Source organism: Micromesistius poutassou (assembly GCF_964030765.1).
Source record: "Micromesistius poutassou genome assembly, chromosome: 2".
NCBI lineage: Eukaryota > Metazoa > Chordata > Actinopteri > Gadiformes > Gadidae > Micromesistius > Micromesistius poutassou.
Window position 1 is genome coordinate 17,208,466 of NC_140272.1, and position 17,500 is coordinate 17,225,965.

Here is a 17,500-nt window from a genome sequence, read left to right on the forward strand (position 1 = left end):
TAGCATATGCATAGTGCTGTTTTATTTACCAGTGGCAAATTCAGTAATTGGTGCTTTCACATTTGATTCTCATAGACATGTGTGATAGCTATAGAAATAAAGCTTTGTTCTTCAATTATGGCCTATCATCAATTACACCATCGTCATAAGACTACAGCACTGCTTAAACTGTAGGCACCAGAGTAAATGGCATGGATTGTATTCTACTATGTCTTTGAGTAAATATCAAGTATTAGTGTTAAGTAGAGAAAAAATTTGAGCCTTGGAACTATAAAATAAATCTCACCCCCTGAATTGCCACGTCTGTGGCTAGCTTGTTCAGTACCAGCTTGCTCTGTTGGAAGCAGTCTGCTCTCCACTGCATGCTAGCAACATACACTTAGCATTCCTCTCTCAATGATTCTATAGTTACGAAGATAAACATTTCTGCAAAGCAAAACTATATTCTGTCTAGCCTTGAAATATACCTTAAATACATAATGGCACGTTCAAGATATCTTTGTTTTCAGTGGTTTTATATTTGGGACTAACAGCTTACAGACGACATAATAATAACATTTTTAAAAATATAAATAATAATAACAAATTTACAAAGTACTTTTCTCACACTCAAGAAACGGATCGAAAACTGACAAAAATGATTGTAGATACAAGCACAATATACAAACATACATACAGAGGGGCAGTGGAGTGGAAAGGGACGCAATATTGTTCGGGGAGTAGTGCTTAGTGTGAAGATTTGTTTTTAAACAGGCTGTGAAGATGGCAAGGCTGATGGAATTGCGAAGATGTGGGAGAGAATTTAATACAAATACAAATGCTTATCACTCACATATAATGGCACCTTGCACTTACATCTACATTGCATCACAACAAGACAGTTGTGATTCAAAATTTGTTACACTTTTATAAAACAATGGAAAATGTGTATTCAATTATATAATCATTTTCATATAAATGTATTTTACATGAACTACACTGTACATCATTATGTACGATTCAGCATATTTTTCCATCTTTGAAATCAGAAGGTCACATTTTTCCCATGCAGAGAAATGGAGAGATGTTTGGTGATGAGTCAAGGTTTCAGAATCTTACTCTAGGACCAATATCACGAGACTGATGCATGGGAGTAAATATAGTTGTGGCACTTGGTCTGTTTTCATCGAGTTACTATGTGCAGAATGGTTTAGCATGACTGGGCCTTTGGCTCGAGTTTCAACCCAAGGTCCATTATGAGAATGAGAAGGAGGCAGGAGTCCACCGGAGACGGTGTGATTTCAGCACATAACCGCAGACCTTTCAGACCCCCATGCCTTTGGGAGGTTTCCAATATCTGACCATGTGGCGCTCATGTCGACACACACACACACGCACACTAATACACACGCGCACACACACACACACACACACACACACACACACACACACACACACACACACACACACACACACACACACACACACACACACATTACACTACACTACACTACTCAATACAAAGACACACACACACACACACACACACACACATTACACTACACTACACTACTCAATACAAAGACACACACACACACACACACACACACACACACACACACACACACACACACACACACATACACGACACTACACTACACAATACAAAGATGGGAAAAGAACATACAGATGCCCAGCTTCTTCAGAATGACTTGCTTTGCTTTGTTTAGACACGCAACCTGATATTTCCCATTGTACTGTGCGTGCATTGGGGATCCTTCTGCACACTTTTCCATACACTCACTCTTGTTAACCCGGTGAGGGTGTCGGTTGCCGTGGTGTAATCCTGACTCGGTTGAAAATTATTGTTTATGTTAAGAAAAGCACACTTTGTCTTCAGGATGTTGGGATACAGATTGGGGTAATTCCACAGAATGGCCCAGTTTCCCATAGGTGTTATACCAGGGTAAGCACAATAATGAATATAGAAACAAAATATAAACCGAAAATTAACTTTATTATAAACATGAATTATGTTAAATATTGTTACTTTGCTGATGTCCATGCAGGTGAACATTTCCTGTGGAGGAAGTGAGGTCATCATGACATCATTGAGGATAACCTGTGTCCATCTCATTTACACCTGATATCATTGACACCTCATTGGCTCATCAAAATATCAAGGGCAAGAAGAAAAGTCAGATCGGGAGTGGGAAAACATTTTGACTGAACCAAAAGTAGGGTCAATTTTGTTCTTAGTCTGGTAGAATGTGTCTCTACACTGCAGCGTATAAAATAATAAGGCATGACTCACCGCCAGTCCTTTGTGTTGTTATCGAGACACACCTTCTCCCTGGAGAAGCCTGGACCTGTTTAAAAAATCAAAACACAAATCACTCTCTCTTGCTTCTTTCTCTTTCCCCTCTTTCACTCCGCCTCTCTCTCACATTCTCTCACACCCTAAACTCCAAAACTCTTCTAGACTGTGAAAACCCTATTAGCCCTGTTTTATTAACAACAGTGGGCTGTACTTTCACTAACAACTTATCCCTAGGGAGGAAAGGGAGGAAATATCAGCAGCCTGTTGTGTAACAATCGCAGACTGAGACCTACTTCAAGGATAGAAATTGCACCTCTGTCGGAAACAAAATTGACTGGATGGTTTTGGGGCATTTGGATATTTCCAACATATTGTGAAGTAAATGCAATGTTAAGAAGAGCTCCTATTTATAAGTAAAAAATAATAGATTGTAATCAAGAAATAATGTAACCATTACCTCTTGATTTGTTCTTATTGTTTTCTTCAGTCACTTCTAAAATCAAAGTGGATTTTAGATTGACAGCTTTAGGTTCGTCCCTGTAAAAGGGCAGTTGAGGCCAGCTGCAGTAAGCAGCAGTTGCCCGGTGAATAGGCACTCTGTTTGCACACAGGCTTGCAGTGTGTGAAACTAGAGACAATACCGGTAGTGGCTCTCCAATGAGACAAAAAACATGTTCCTTGTTTGAGTTGTCGTGAGAGAGGTCCCCTGGGCTGGAGGGAGGGGGCGTGCAGTGTGTTTTTTTGAGCGGTGTGTAGGTGTCTTGGTGTGTGTGTGTGGGCGTGTGTGTTCGGGTTAGGTAGGAGATTAGTGAATTAGTGCTGGTGTGCGTGTCTGTGTACAAGTGTGTTAACGGGATGGGAGTGGTTGGGACAATTGCATGTGTGGATGTGTGTGATTTTTAACGTGGGTTCATTTGTTTTTATTTGTGTGCATGTCTGTGCTTGTTTTTAACCTGTATATTGTGTTTGTGTTTTTGTGTGTGTTTTTATACAGGTAGGGGTTAAATTGTAAGATCAAGGGGTGTGTGTGAATTGTGAGGTGAGGTGAGGTGTGTGTGTGTGTGCGTGTGTGTGTATGTGTGTGCGTGTGTGTGTGTGTGTGTGTGTGTGTGTATGTTAGAGAGCTAGATAGATAAATGGGGAAGAGGGTTCAGTCCATTATATGAAGCGGGGGAGTATGCTTCTCTAGACGGCTTTGGAATGAAGAAGACCCGGTTAACATTGTCCACTTTCTTTCTTTCTATCTTTCTCTCAGAACCATTTTGGATTTCTTTGTTTGTTTGCCCAACATTTCATTATTTTTTGTTACAATGATATTAGAAAACAAATGATTGACCATTTAATTTTCTCAACAAATTAAGTAGCGTACTACATGTGCTTAACGTTAGGTTACACACCTTATTTGCACATGCACATGTATATTACTACGATTTGTTATTAGGCAGTACAATTACAGCTTCAAATGTTTAATTAAAATGATACTTTCTGACAAACACACCAAATTGTATTGATGGATAAAAATCTGATGTTTGGATTTTTGTCTGCTACACCTGCAACAATTCCTCGTGCAACAGTGCTGATATTCAGCCACAGGCCAGGCCTCTGGCTCGGTGTGTTGTAGCAATAGATTGAGCTCGGTGGAGACCATGCGGTTTATGGTCGAGACGCTCCATGCGAACACATGGGGGTGCATACACTGGATGCTAGAGATGCTACGCTCAGCGGCCGCAGCTGTGCCCGCTCACTGTACACACAGGACAGTTATTGTCCCATCCGGAATGTGGTCGGAATTCTCTCTCTCTCATATTCCCCCTCTCTCTCTCTCTCTCTCTCTCTCTCTCTCTCTCTCTCTCTCTCTCTCCCTCCCTCTCTCTCTGCCGTGACACTTTGACATTGAGGACGTAGGCGACGGGCATGCAAACATGCCCATGGCACAGTGTTGGTTGTGTCAGATAGGATTCTTGGTAAGAGTTTCTATGGACTGTCATCCGTTGGCTTCATACATACATATAAATGTTTTTGGCTTTAATTGATCCAATTAGTAATCGAATGATAAATTGCTCTACAGATTCAGCCATGATTATACAGACTGCCTTACTCGCTGTAACCCTACTCTGGCACCAGGGGGCAGGATAATACCACTCTGAAACAAGACCGCTTATACAAACTTGTCCTTGTAAGAGATAAGCACTACTATCTGCTAGCACGTTAATGTGTAACAGCACAAATAAACCTATTAAATTATATTCAATTGCATCCTATTCTATTTAGCCTACTCTAGACGATGTTTCGCTGCCACAACTGGGCTTTCTTGCTGAACGACTAGAGCTTTAGAATAGTTGTTATAGTTAATATAATCTTTTTTTTAAAGTAGAAAACATTAAGAATAGTGTATAATAGTTCCTCTACGTCTGATCTCCCCTTCCCCCCTTCCCGTCTATTTAACTTTGACATTCGTCCCTTTCCTGATGCTCTCCCCTCCCCTCATAACACTCTTTTTCTCCCTCCCTGCCCGTTTATGCTTAGTTTTGTTTTGTTTCTCTAGTCCCTTCAACTGTGCGCTCTTTCTATCAGCCCTCCCCCTCCCCAATAGCCACTCTCTCCCCTTGTGTGTGTGATTCGTTCGGAGGAGCTGATCTCGCGCTTGAAAAATCCCTGATATTTGAGGCGCTCCAGACCAGGGATTGCGTTGAGCATGCGTAGAGCGTGCCCCAGTCACCGCAGCGCAGCGACGGCCCCCTCGCAGCAGAGGAAACCGCTGGTGTAGCGTAGGAGTCATACCAAGCATAGCCTGCGTGTCAGTGCAGTCGACTTACAGCTGGCTGTGAGGACAACTGACGCTTCTCTTTTTTTTTTTAAATTGTCAAACAATACGATTTTGTTTGTTGTTGTTTTGAAAGTGTCTAAAGAAGTTCTTTGACTTTGATTTATGAAAAAGGTGCATTTTTGTGGTTTTTGCTAATTCGAGGAAAGTTAGAGGCTGGGCCTTTGGCTGTTTTGACTGTGGGAGCCACACGCATACGTCTCAATTTGAGCAGCTAAATTGGGGTCTTTTTCCCTTTCTACTACGATAAATGCTTCTTACGAAAATGGATCTTTTGAACTACCAGTACCTGGACAAAATGAACAACAATATTGGCATCCTCTGCTACGAAGGTAAAACAAATGAGTGAAATGTGTTGTTGGTGTTTTCTGCTTTTAAACTAGTGTGTCCAAAACGTGTACGAGTATTTACTGTGAGAATTAACTCGTTTAGGATGAAGTCTTTATAATGCTACATGCTGATGATTTGTTTAACGTTTTATACATACATTTATCATTGTCATTGTCATTGATCATTCACAACAACATTATGAATGTATCTTTTATTTTAAAAACAATGTTATGCTGTCTTTGCCTCAATATAAACAGACTGAGCTTGATGTTTCCTATCACCAAGAGCAATGAAGGCTTATAATCATAATACGGCTTAACAATAATAATCTTTTCCCATCCTGTTACTGACTTGGCCTCAAAGAGACTGTTAATGGCTGGGATCAAAGGCTGTGTAGGAGTGTAAGCCATGTGTGAATTTCAGCGGTCTCACGTTGGTGGCTGAAGGACTTCATTATTGTGCTTTTCTATTGTGCTTTCCTGCTCGGTTGCGGTAGTCCTTTGAAAGTATTGAGTTGGAATCGAATGCATACTTCAAACTTTAAACTTTCTGGCACTTGTCAGACTGTTGTGTTTTTTTATTTTTATATTTTCCTCTTCAAAAACTTTTAGGAATTCTGAATCGGTAACAGAATCACGGATCAGGAACCCCATGGCATGGATATTAACCAACCTTCTCTTGCTCTCCAACTTTTACCCTTTTCCTTAGATCTCATCTCTCATCCTGCCCCCACCAACCCTGTCTTCCTCCCTCCCTTTCCCAACTTCTGCTTTTATTTTTTCTGCTATCCCCTTTACCCTCTCTTTCCTCCCCCCCCCCCCCTCTCTCTCTCTCTCTCTCTCTCTCTCTCTCTCTCTCTCTCTCTCTCTCTCTCTCTCTCTCTCTCTCCCCCTCTCTCCCTGTCTCCCTCTGCCCCCCCCCCGCCTCTCTCTCCCTCTCTCTTGGCTGTTGTGAGTTCTCACATGTCAGGGGTTGGGCTGTAATATGATCCATCTTACCCCTGGGGCTAAATGCATGTTCTTTCTCTGTCCCGTCTCTCTCATGCTCGCACCATCAACTTTTTTTAAGGGTCTGCGGAAGAAAAATAGAAAAAAGTATATTAAGCATAGAAGTGCAAATGTGTAGGCTATTTTGTAGTTCTAATACACGATTGGATTTCAGTTGAGTTGAATTACACCAAGTTTCTCATTTATATTGGATGTTTAATATCTTCCTGTGAAAACCATGTGATGAAATACAATTATAGTTTGAATAATAGGCTACTAACAACCATTATCAAAACTATAATAATAATAAATATCACAGTTCTGCAGCGGAAACAGTTTTCCATTTCCTCTCTTCTCCTTTCTCTGCCCCCATCACCGCTCTGAGTATCTTTCTTTGTCGGTTGGTGCCACCAGTAGCAGAATTAGAGGCTCTGTTTTAGCCCACTGCATGTAATGGCCATGGTAATAGCACTCCTATTAATACTGCGCCACCAGAAACCACTCTGAGGGAGTGAGGCGAACAGACTGAACAACAGAGTGACATCAAATGAGAGGGAGAGAGAAAATGTATTGAGAAATAATAATTGTTTTAACATGATGTGAGAATGATTAAAGGGCAACACACTCTGTAGTGTTGATGGAGTTGCAAGAGGCAACATTTGCTTGGGTTTTGTTGTTCTTGTTGTCTTTGTTGACAAAATAACTACATGCCAGTAAATCGTTTTGAGATTTGGTCATGACTCATGGAGTGTTTCAGGGCTTTTGATACCTGGAATCAAAGAGCAATAGCAACACTTGTGAGTTTTGCTGTCTCCTATGAGGATGGATTGTTTGGATTGGTTCAGTAGTCTAATACGGTGTGTTGGAACTGAGAACCCTTATGTTGAGATTGTTGCTCTCAAGACAATTGTTGTTGACATAAAAAGATCTCTACTTTTGTTTGTCAATGTTGTACATTTTTCCTAATCTTTAACAGTGTGTCAACCAATAAAGGCCTGGAAGATAAAAGGAACAGTCAGATGTCTGATCAATAAGAGAGAGAGAGAGAGAGAGAGGGAGAGATTACACACGAAAGCACCACGATCACTCTCGCTGTCAATGTTTTTACGTGGAAAAAAAAAGAAGTCCTCTTCATCATTTCTCTGGTTGCTTTGTCTCTCCCCCTCTCTATGGTTCCAGGTGTTTGTCGGCTATGGATGAACATGGCACAGTAGCATTGTATGCACAGATAGTATTCATAACTGCAATATGATCTTGGTTTGGCTACTTCTACCTATAACCCCCCCCTCCCTGTTCTCCTTTTCTCTGGCGCTCTCTGTTTCTACTGTTAGCCTATGGTTGACCTGGGGTCAGTTGTGGAACAGTAACAGTTTGTTTGAATGTTTGGGCTTCATTTGTTTAAGGCCCCCGTGACTCTTTGAAGCACTTTCTTAGTGTCTTCAGCCCTTGCTGATTTGATAAAAAAAAAAAATGCATTCAACAAAAACATTAAACTTTCAAATCCCCCGCCCCCACTCTCCCATGGGTTAAGTTCAGGTTGCAGAGAAAATAATCCCTCCCTCTGCTGTGTGGAACAGTGAGGATGGGGGGGGGGCAGGCTTGGACTCATTTCAAGCATCAAAAGGAAAAGGAAGTGCAGTGCAGGAAGGGAGTGTGTGGAAACAGAGAAGAAAGAGACGGAGATGCACATCCTTTGGTAACCCGAGCTCATCGTGACTCTAAAGTTGTCCAAGCCTTGACAGAGGGACAAGGCTTTGATCATATGGGCCCAGAAACTAGAGTATTCTTGTTTAGAAACTAGAAACTAGAGGAGACTTGTTTAACAGGCAGGCCTCATAGGTCCTCAATGTTACACTCATTCTGGTTGGCCCACTTATATATTCAATTAATATGAAGCCTGTTTATGAACTTTACATGAGCTCCAGGGGGTTGTCAGAAACCAGAATCACCATGTGACCTTTGTGTGTGATTTTGAAACGCATGCAAATTCTGTCAGAAGCAACTACGTAAATTTGAATTTACTTTTATTGGGGATCCAGGCAGTGGTACACACATGCAAACAAAACGGCTGATTGGAAGCATTAATCATATAAAAAAATGGCTACGTTCGTTTATTTACGTTCTGCAGTATTTGTTTGTATCTTCTGAAATGCGTCCATAATCCTCTCCTGGGCAAACATTGATTGGTTGCAGTCTCCCCAGGGCAATAGTGCTGTTAATTTAGCCTGCAACATGTGAGCGACATAATGTGCTGAGGAGACTAAAGTCAGACTAGGAGAAATGTGACCAATGCACCCGTGCATACATGCACATGTTGGCCTAGACATGTTTAGCGTTCATCGAGCCTCGAGGAGGTGTGGATTTTACAAGCCGACTGCAGTGGCTCATGGTGTCCAGAGGGTGAGGGGCTGAAATCGAAACCATGGCAGGGAGTTGGCTCGTCGTACCCTAGACTCCTCCGAGAAGGATTGACCAAGCAGCGTGTCGGGGGGTTAGTGGGTTTGTGTATTACAGGGTAGTTACCCACAGAAGAATCTAATGAAACCCCGCCAGGTCATATAAATAAGGTGTGTCCGATGCGCATGTTGTTCCTTGCCGAGAGTTTTACTACAGTCGAAGCAAAAATAACACTGAACCCTTTTGTGTTGTTCCATGTCTTAAGGGCAGAGGTGTGCTTTCCTGTGATCCCACACTGCCACAGTGCATGCGCACGTCGGCAATAGGTTTTTGTTTCCATTAAGTGACGGCCCCTGGTGGTAACTGGGTGGTTCCTGACGCTGTACGTCCCGTCCACACGTATAACATGCACACATTTGTCTTTTCTCCGGGTGTGAATGGAAATCCTGACCCCTGAAAGCCGGTCCTGTCTCCTGCTGATTGGTCGGCGGGTTGTCACAGCCGTCCTGCTCTTGCACTGCAGGCCCACTGTCCTGCCAAACACAATGATGTCATCCTTGTTGCCATGGGGCTGAATGGGGTGAGCAGGGACATGCCAGAAAGGGAGAGAGGGAGAGGGTTGCTTTGTTTTGTTCAGGAGGCCAGTCCTGCATGCGAGCAGGCAAAGCTACAACCACAGTTTCAGAAACAATTTAGGCGAAACTATTTGATTATTGGTCTTTAGTTTTGGCTTGTACGACACACTCGACAAATGGAGATGCAAAATGCAGCAAATATGGTGTCCAGTGGGCAATGCTTTCCTGTTTACTGTACTATAGTAGGTATTTGCAAAGTAAATAAAATGTTGGTTAGCGTTAGCATAGCAGGCCTATTTGGTTTTGGTACTGACAGGCAGACACACAAGGCTTTAGCAGTGGAAAGTCCCAGCAACGAGGAAGAGCCAATGGTACTTTTCCTGTCTCTTTCTCTTTCTCTCCCTCCCTCAACCCCTTCACACTTCTCTCTCTCCCTCGCTCGCTTGCTTGCTTTCTCAGTCGGTAACTACTGCTTGCCCTCTTAAACCATATGTAGGAGGGTTTGAAGGAGATGAATCTCAGACAGATGCCAGGGATTGCTACCTCTGTCAGCAGACCTAGACTTAATTTGAAGTGATATTTCAGCTGTCGTGTCTTGGTCTCTACAGTAAAAATACAGTTTCACTGGTTGCCCCAAAGTGTTTCTTTGTAGGCATATGGTTTTGAAGTCATGTGGGGTCTTTCTGGAGAGATTTGCAGACTACAGCTAAGTCTGTTAAAAGTTCATGACTTGATTCACGGAACCAAACCAAAACCAAAATCCAGGGCCTTCAAGTTAGTGTGCATTTCAGTTGAAAGTTGTTAGTTGTATCAGAGTTATATACATGATTATACCCCTTTAAGCCCTGGAACCCTCCAAACTAATCCATGGCACACAATTCAGGCCATCACATGCTAGATTTCTGTTTGGAAATATATCGTGCAAATTACATTCTTTAGTTTTAGATGAATCTTTGTGCTCTTCTTTAGATTTGACATATTATGTTCCCCCCCCCCCCCCATGGAGCTTACAGGATTGTAAGGTCTGCACGTTTGCATCGATGTATTCAAGTTCAAACGGGTCCACTGTTCACCAATAATGATTAAGTTGATGATCATCTTTAAATTCCTCTCCCTTGTAGGCGAGGCAGCACTGAGGGGGGACCCCAGACTCCAGTCCCTCTCCTTGTCCTCGTCGTCTTCGTCGTCATCCTCCTCCTCTTCGTCGTCCTCCTCCTCCAGCCACAGGACGGGCCCGCCCCCCATCAGCCCCACCAAGAGGAAGATGAGTGGGGACCAAGCCGACAGCGATATGGACGACAACGAACACATAGTCAAGATGAGCCGCCTGTTCGCTGCACAACTGTAAGTTAGTTCACCCTTTATTGCATGCACACGGACACACACACACACACACACACACACACACACACACACACACACACACACACACACACACACACACACACACACACACAGTAGCATCGGTAGCATGGTGCACAGTGCAGAGTTCCTGTATGGGACTTGCCCTTTGCCAACGGCAGGCCGTGTTTAGCTGCCTCCACACTGCTCTCCTTATAGCCACTGAGCTCAGAGAGGCTGCAGAGTGGCATGCGCAGCAGCAGAAGAAGGAGTCTGATGGGTTGGCAGGATCCCTCGACCTTGTGATCCTAGTCACTAGGACCCCAGCATTTCAGCATCCAGGCAGTCCAGACCCTGGAGCCCCAGTTAAGGGGGTGTTGGTCTGTTATAGATGGGTATTGATTGAGGGATACGTATTTGACGTCACTCTGCAAGAGGCACTCCATTTGCTAACTATTTAGCCTTAGCATTCCAACACACAAATAGTGTATTTCTGTGATTCGCCGAAGCAGTAAACTTGATCTTGTGCTGGTTTCAAGCCAAGAGGGCCTCAACATGATGCATGTGCTGCTACCGCCAGTGGCTAAATTAGACCCAAGGGTACAGTTGCTGACGAAGACACTATACCACCACAGAGTTGGCACTGTTTTGCGATTTAAAGACCCATTATTTACCATAAAGTCCAGATGACTAGAGACGATTGTTACTTTGGGGAGGACAATCCTATGCAGTTCTTCTTCGTCTTACTTGCATTAGATCATAGGCAGAAAAAAGAATGAAGTCGTCCCCTCAGACCCACAGACCCCTCTGCTGGCATCTTGTGAGCAGCCTGGCTTGTGTTTCCACAAAAGATCGCCTTCACGTTTCACACTGGTGATCATCGCCTGAATGTGAGAGGGCTGGAGAAATTAATGCTATATTGTCTCCGGGCGGTCAAACTGGGCCACTGAACCGTCCCTTTCCCGCATGTGGCATCATTCCGTGGCCGCAACTTTCTGGAATCCATTTGTGTCATGTGCCATGCGGTTGTCTTCTGCATATATCGATATGTAAATGCTCTCCCACACATCACAAGTCAGTCTGGGGCTTGTTGTCTGCCCACATCGACACAATGGGCCTTATTGTCTTGTCCCAGTTCACTGGGGGGGGCTGGAACTAGTAACTTGCCGCCATTTCATGCAGCACCATTCAATGCAGTCCACTTGGTGTTTACTATGCTAAAAGAACAGTTCAAATCAGGAATTAGTCGTTTTCAAGACTTCAGGGAGCTTTTTTTTTTCTTAGGGGCATTGTAATTATGTCTTACTCTGAGCCAGTTCAACGCACGGTTCTACAGAAGGTTCAACTGCTACGGTACTCGCTGAAACCTGTCATCAGGGCAAATCTGTCCAACAGGTCGACCTCGACTGAACTCTTGAGCTCCAGAAACCGTGATTGAGCTAAATTGGAGAATGATGGGTTGTAACTGAAAGGGAGAGAGTTACGCTAAAAATACTAGAGAAAAAAATACAACACCTTAAGAAAGCAAACTCTGGGGCGTTTCACACTTGGCACTTGGAAAGGCCTCAGCTTTCTGCCTCATTTAACTCATCTATCGTTCCTGGAACAGTGATTAAGCTTAATTTGAAAATGATGGGCTTTCTTCTGAGAAAAGGTTAGGGAGAAAAGCCACAGCCGCTGTCTAAATCCCGCCCTCCGAAACACATATACACATGCATGACTGCACGTGTTGTTTTTTACTTTCTCCTTAAATTTACTCCTTCAGCTAATGGTACCCTTTGCATTGTCATGTTTTTTGAGATATTTACAATGGCCTTTGGTTTGCAACACAAAACTATATATTTTTTGCAACAATTTCATAATATTTTCGATATTTATGGTCAGCAAGCTGACATCTGACACCTCAGATAATGGGCGGGACTAAGAGACAGGAAGACACCTGATACCACAGACAAGGGGGAGGGATTAAAGAGAGGAAAGTCAGCTTTCTTAGAAAAAAAAACTTGCTGGGACTCATCAACACGTCTAATCTGACGTGTTGAGCAATATTTTATTGCTCAAACTTTCGACGGTTTTCAATTAGGAATATTATATCCCTCTACCAAAAGGTTATTTTTGTTGAGTCAAATGTGTGTAGATGCAGAACTGTGTAGATTGTCGTCCGAACTGTGTGGGTGTGTGTTTATGCGTGCGTCGGTTGTGTGTTGCTCGGCCAGGGGGGGCTGGGGGGGGTCCCAGTTGGGTGCTGCATGGCTGTTTTCTCATTTTCCTCCAGGCAGGAGGAGGAAGGGGAGGAGGAGGAGGAGTAGTGAGTGAGTGGGGGAACAAAGAAGCCTTATCCTGTGTAGTGCTGGAGCCTGTGGGTTGGAAGCTTGCTGGTGCCTGTCCACTTGCCTGCCCCGCCGCTTGCCTCTTGTACGTCTGCCAGTGGAGGAGCTCCCCCCCCCCCCCCCCCCCACCACCCCCCCGCCCCCCCCCCCCCCATCTCCCGGCGGGCTTAGCCGCGGCGCTCCCTCGCTAATTCAACAGCTAATCACAGGAGTTGGGCTGTTTTGACAGCAGCTCGCAGGGGCCCTCCATTGACACCGTGTGTGCGCAAAGAATCTTGACAGGCGGGTGATTTAGTGTGTGAAACCCGCCGCCGAGCCAATGCAAAATTTGTTTGGGAATGTTTTTTTGCGGGGATTTGCAGTCTAAGCGAATGTTGTGCAACCCTCGGACATCATGTTTTATATCACTGGGGGTTTTTAACTCTTTTTTTTTCCTGAGCTGAGCTGCTTCTCTGTTCTTCTGTCAGAGTGGCTGCACTACACATACTGTAAACTAGTAGATATACATCATTATTTTTGCCACTTGACACCCTGTCATTGTGTGTCTTCAAGTCCTCGCCCTCTTAATTTCATCCTCTCAAGTTTTGGCTGGAATAGAGGTGAAACGGAGGTGGAAAATTTGTTTGTGCAACATAGTGTAGTTGTTATGTTTCGTAAACAACATACGTTGTTTATTTTGTAATCCATCCATCTCAGTGGTTTCACTTAAGTGGGAAGTCTAGCTGCCTGTTACTTCCTCCTCTCCTCCTCCTCCTCCTCCTCCTTCTCCTCCTCCTCCTCCTCCTCCTACTCCTTATTCTAATTATTCCCCTCCATGTTTAAACTGGGAACAGTACCAGCTCCTCGTTCTCATGGCCCGGTCTCCAGAATGGAAATAGAGAGCGGGAGAAAGCGAGTGAGAGCGGGAGTGTCAAACCGCTGGTGGTCGGAGCCAAGGGTGATGAAGTCAGTGTTGGGTGCTTGTTTTACACGGGGACTATTTGAATCACATGTGAGACAGTGGAGCAAGTCTCCCCTCGTGTCCTTTGGTGTGTTTGGGTGGGAGGCTGGTGTTTTGTGTTTTGTTCTGTGTTGTCAGCGTGTTGCTAGGTATGTGTATGAATATATAAATATATTGTGTGTGTGTGTGTGTGTGTGTGTGTGTGTGTGTGTGAGCTTATAGTGTTGTAGTTTCATTTTTTTCTATCGGTCTTGGTTTCAGTAACGAGTTACGTACGTAAAGTCGTTTTTAGCCATTTGATCTGAAGTTTTTGTATAACAAGGACCGATTCTATTCTTTTCGAGGAACAAAACAGTCATTATTTACTACATTATTTATGTGATACCTTTAATGGATTGTTCAAATGATACAAATCTTGAAAAAAAATGCAGGAAATGAAAGCCATCACTGTTTACGCTCATCCTGCGAACGAGGCAGCGCTTGTATGCACCTCAGCCTAAACATGAGCTTGCAGGTCACAGGAAATGAAAAGCAGGAGAGACCTGTAGGGAGAGGCTTCCCCGCTCTGCTGGAGCTTCACGTATTAACGCCGCACTTCCGTTTAGCATCAGAGCCTCCCCCCTACGGAGTGCACTTTGTTTAGACATTCGCTTGGTTTGCCGTGTGTGTGTGTGTGTGTGTGTGTGTGTGTGTGTGTGTGTGTGTGTGTGTGTGTGTGTGTGTGTGTGTGTGTGTGTGTGTGTGTGTGTGTGTGTGTGTGTGAAGTCAAGTGTGTCCTGCATGTGTGTTTATATTAATTTTGTAGTTTTCAGTGGGCTGGACTTGCAGCTTTGGCCTGTTCGCAACCTGTGGTTTGGTTCAGCCTCCCCCTACCCCTCCTCCACCTCTTAACCCACCACCCACACACACACACACACACACACACACACACACACACACACACACACACACACACACACACACACACACGCGCACACACACACACACACACACACACACACACACACACACACACACACACACACACACACACACACACACACACACACACACATGCACGCACACACCACTTCCCCCCTTCTCCCCACTGCGGCCCACTGATTCTTCCCAGATGTTTCCTGTGTATCTCTTCCCTATCTTCTCTCTCTCTCTCTCTCGCTCTCTCTCCCTCTCTCTCTCTCTCTCTCTCTCTCTCTCCCTCTCCCTCTCAGTCTCTCCCCCCCTCCTTCTCTTGTTTTCTTTTGAGACGGAGAGAGCGAGATATAAAAGGCTGCTGGTGCCAAAGGTTGTGGAGTGAGTTTTTCCTCTCGTTCAGAAGGAGGCCCTGGAAACACAGTAGTGAGAACTTTTGGATTTCCCTCTAATGGCCCTTTACAGTCCCAAAAAACGCAAAAACAACGCAGCCGCTTAACGCCCTGCCAAGTTGGCAGACACCGCCGTAAGCTGCAGTCATTTAGTGCCGTTCGACATCGTCTCAAATCAAAACAAATCAGTTCAACGCAGTGTGTGTGCGCGCCTTATCAAGACAAGATGGCGCGACCCGCGTGTAGACATTTGATTAGTGCGGTTTAAGAAAGCTTGGCAGAGCTTCCGAGTCTTCGTCAGGAGTTTCTTTTTTTCTTTTCTTTTTTTTTTTAAAACGTTCAGGCCCTATTCTTTGTTTTCCTTCCATTGTTATGGTTATGGTCGTCAACCTCCGTGAAGCCGTGACGTCGTAGCCTCGGCGTCAGGGAGGCGCGAGTGACGCGCGGGCGCCCGTACTTAATGACAGATCGTCGCTCCGCGTTGGCACGGCGCAGCGCCATACACACGCAGGGTATACGGTTCCCGCGCTGCGGTCGGCAGGGCTGCGGGGCCCTGCAGCAAAGGGGGGGGGGGGGGGGGGACCTCTTCAATAAGCCCCCGCCGCAGCGACCGCAGCTAATGTCAGGCTACGCAACGCCAAGCCCCCGAAGATGAATAAGAAAAATGATCAATCGTATCCGGTCTAAATGGGAGGTGGTCCCCTTCTGATGTCCATCAAAGGCCTTTTTGGAGATCACACGCCCGGCCACGCCCTTTCCCTTTGACTCCGCTACACATGCGTTCGCTCATATTTCACGTGTCCTTTGATTAAAGTCATTGTGGTAATTGTAATGCGGTAGTTTTGTCCGGTAAAGTAAATGTCGGCTCATAAAACGGATCACTCGTCTCAAAAAGTCGGCGAGTCAGAAAGCCTTAAGAATCAACAGGGCGCGTCCCCCCGTTGATGGCCCCTCAGTGAAAGCCTCGCGTATGTGAGTTCAGTGAGTTTTGTTCTGTAGTGAAACCCCTGAAGCAGACAGGGAGCCAAAAAAGGAGGTGTTTGCTTTCATGTCGCACCTGTCAACATTCTGTCAGCAGCGTTTTGAATATACCTGCGCCTTTGAATGCACCCGGCCATTAGTATGTTTTTGTTTATAGGATTCATTTATTGGGGTGTATCCACTGTGGTAGTGTATGTAGTGTTGACTCTTGTCTTGCTGCCTTAAACCAAAGTGACATACTGTAATATACTGTGCCAGGGAACATTTACTTTGAAAAGCCAGCCAACTGTCCTCTCCCCTTTCCCTCTCCGCGCCACTCCCAAGTTAGGGTGAGCCCACTTCTCTCTACCCTTCTTTTTCTACTGCCTTCTCCTCCTCTCCTCCTCTTCGGTCTCTCTCCGCTCCTCCTCTCTTATTCTCCTTTTGCTCTATTCCTCCTATGTCTTTCACTCACTCACATGCACGTCACACACACACACACACACACACACACACACACACACACACACACACACACACACACACACACGCACACACAAGCTCAACCTCTATCTCTCCGCATCGGCCTGTCTCTCATGCCAACAGTGACTGTCTCTGTAATTAAGTTGTTAGGAGGAGAGGCAAAGACACCAGGGGGGACAGCAACAGTTAGAAGATGGGGTAGAGTAGATTGGAGTGTGTGTGTGTGTGTGTGTGTGTGTGTGTGTGTGTGTGTGTGTGTGTGTGCGTGTGTGTGCGTGCACGCCTTTGTGTGTGTGTGTGTGCGTGTGTGCGTGTGTGCGTGCCCCGGGTGCCACCACCCACGGGAGCAGGTTGGGGTGGGGGAAGGAGGACTCCCTTCCTTACACTACGCTGTTCATTGTCTCCATACTTGCTCCCATTTCTGCTGCTCCTGGTTGGCCCGCTCTCCGGTGGGAGGCAGTGGGCATGCCTTCATGCCCACTGGCAGGGGTTCAAGTCCCCCTCACTCCCCCGTCCGGGTAATTGCCTCTTCCTCCTCCTCCCCCCCCCCCCCCCGCTTTACTATCAAGACACAGCTGCCTCCGTATAAAAAAAGCCACTGGTCTTTACACACTAAAACACCAAGCTTTGGGTTTTTTTTATACGCCTTTATGACCTGGCTTTTATTATTCCGGTCTTGCTCCAGTCTATACGTTTACTAGACACCAGGCCCGGGACCACCTATTACATCA

The 17,500-nt window shown here is 45.1% G+C and overlaps 1 protein-coding gene across 2 annotated transcripts in view; it reads left to right on the forward strand.

Moving 5' to 3' along the window:
• The window catches only part of vgll4b (vestigial-like family member 4b), a 26,393-nt gene that overhangs the window by 4,797 nt on the left and 4,096 nt on the right, over nucleotides 1-17,500 (forward strand). The window contains exons 1-2 of one of the 2 annotated variants that reach the window (XM_084464394.1): nucleotides 5,121-5,455; nucleotides 10,533-10,755. In XM_084464394.1, the coding sequence (XP_084320520.1) occupies nucleotides 5,374-5,455; nucleotides 10,533-10,755 (305 nt within the window). In that variant the 5' untranslated portion in view covers nucleotides 5,121-5,373. Of the gene's footprint in view, nucleotides 1-5,120; nucleotides 5,456-10,532; nucleotides 10,756-17,500 lie in introns of those variants that run through there. The other variant, XM_084464395.1, reaches the window with a different exon arrangement.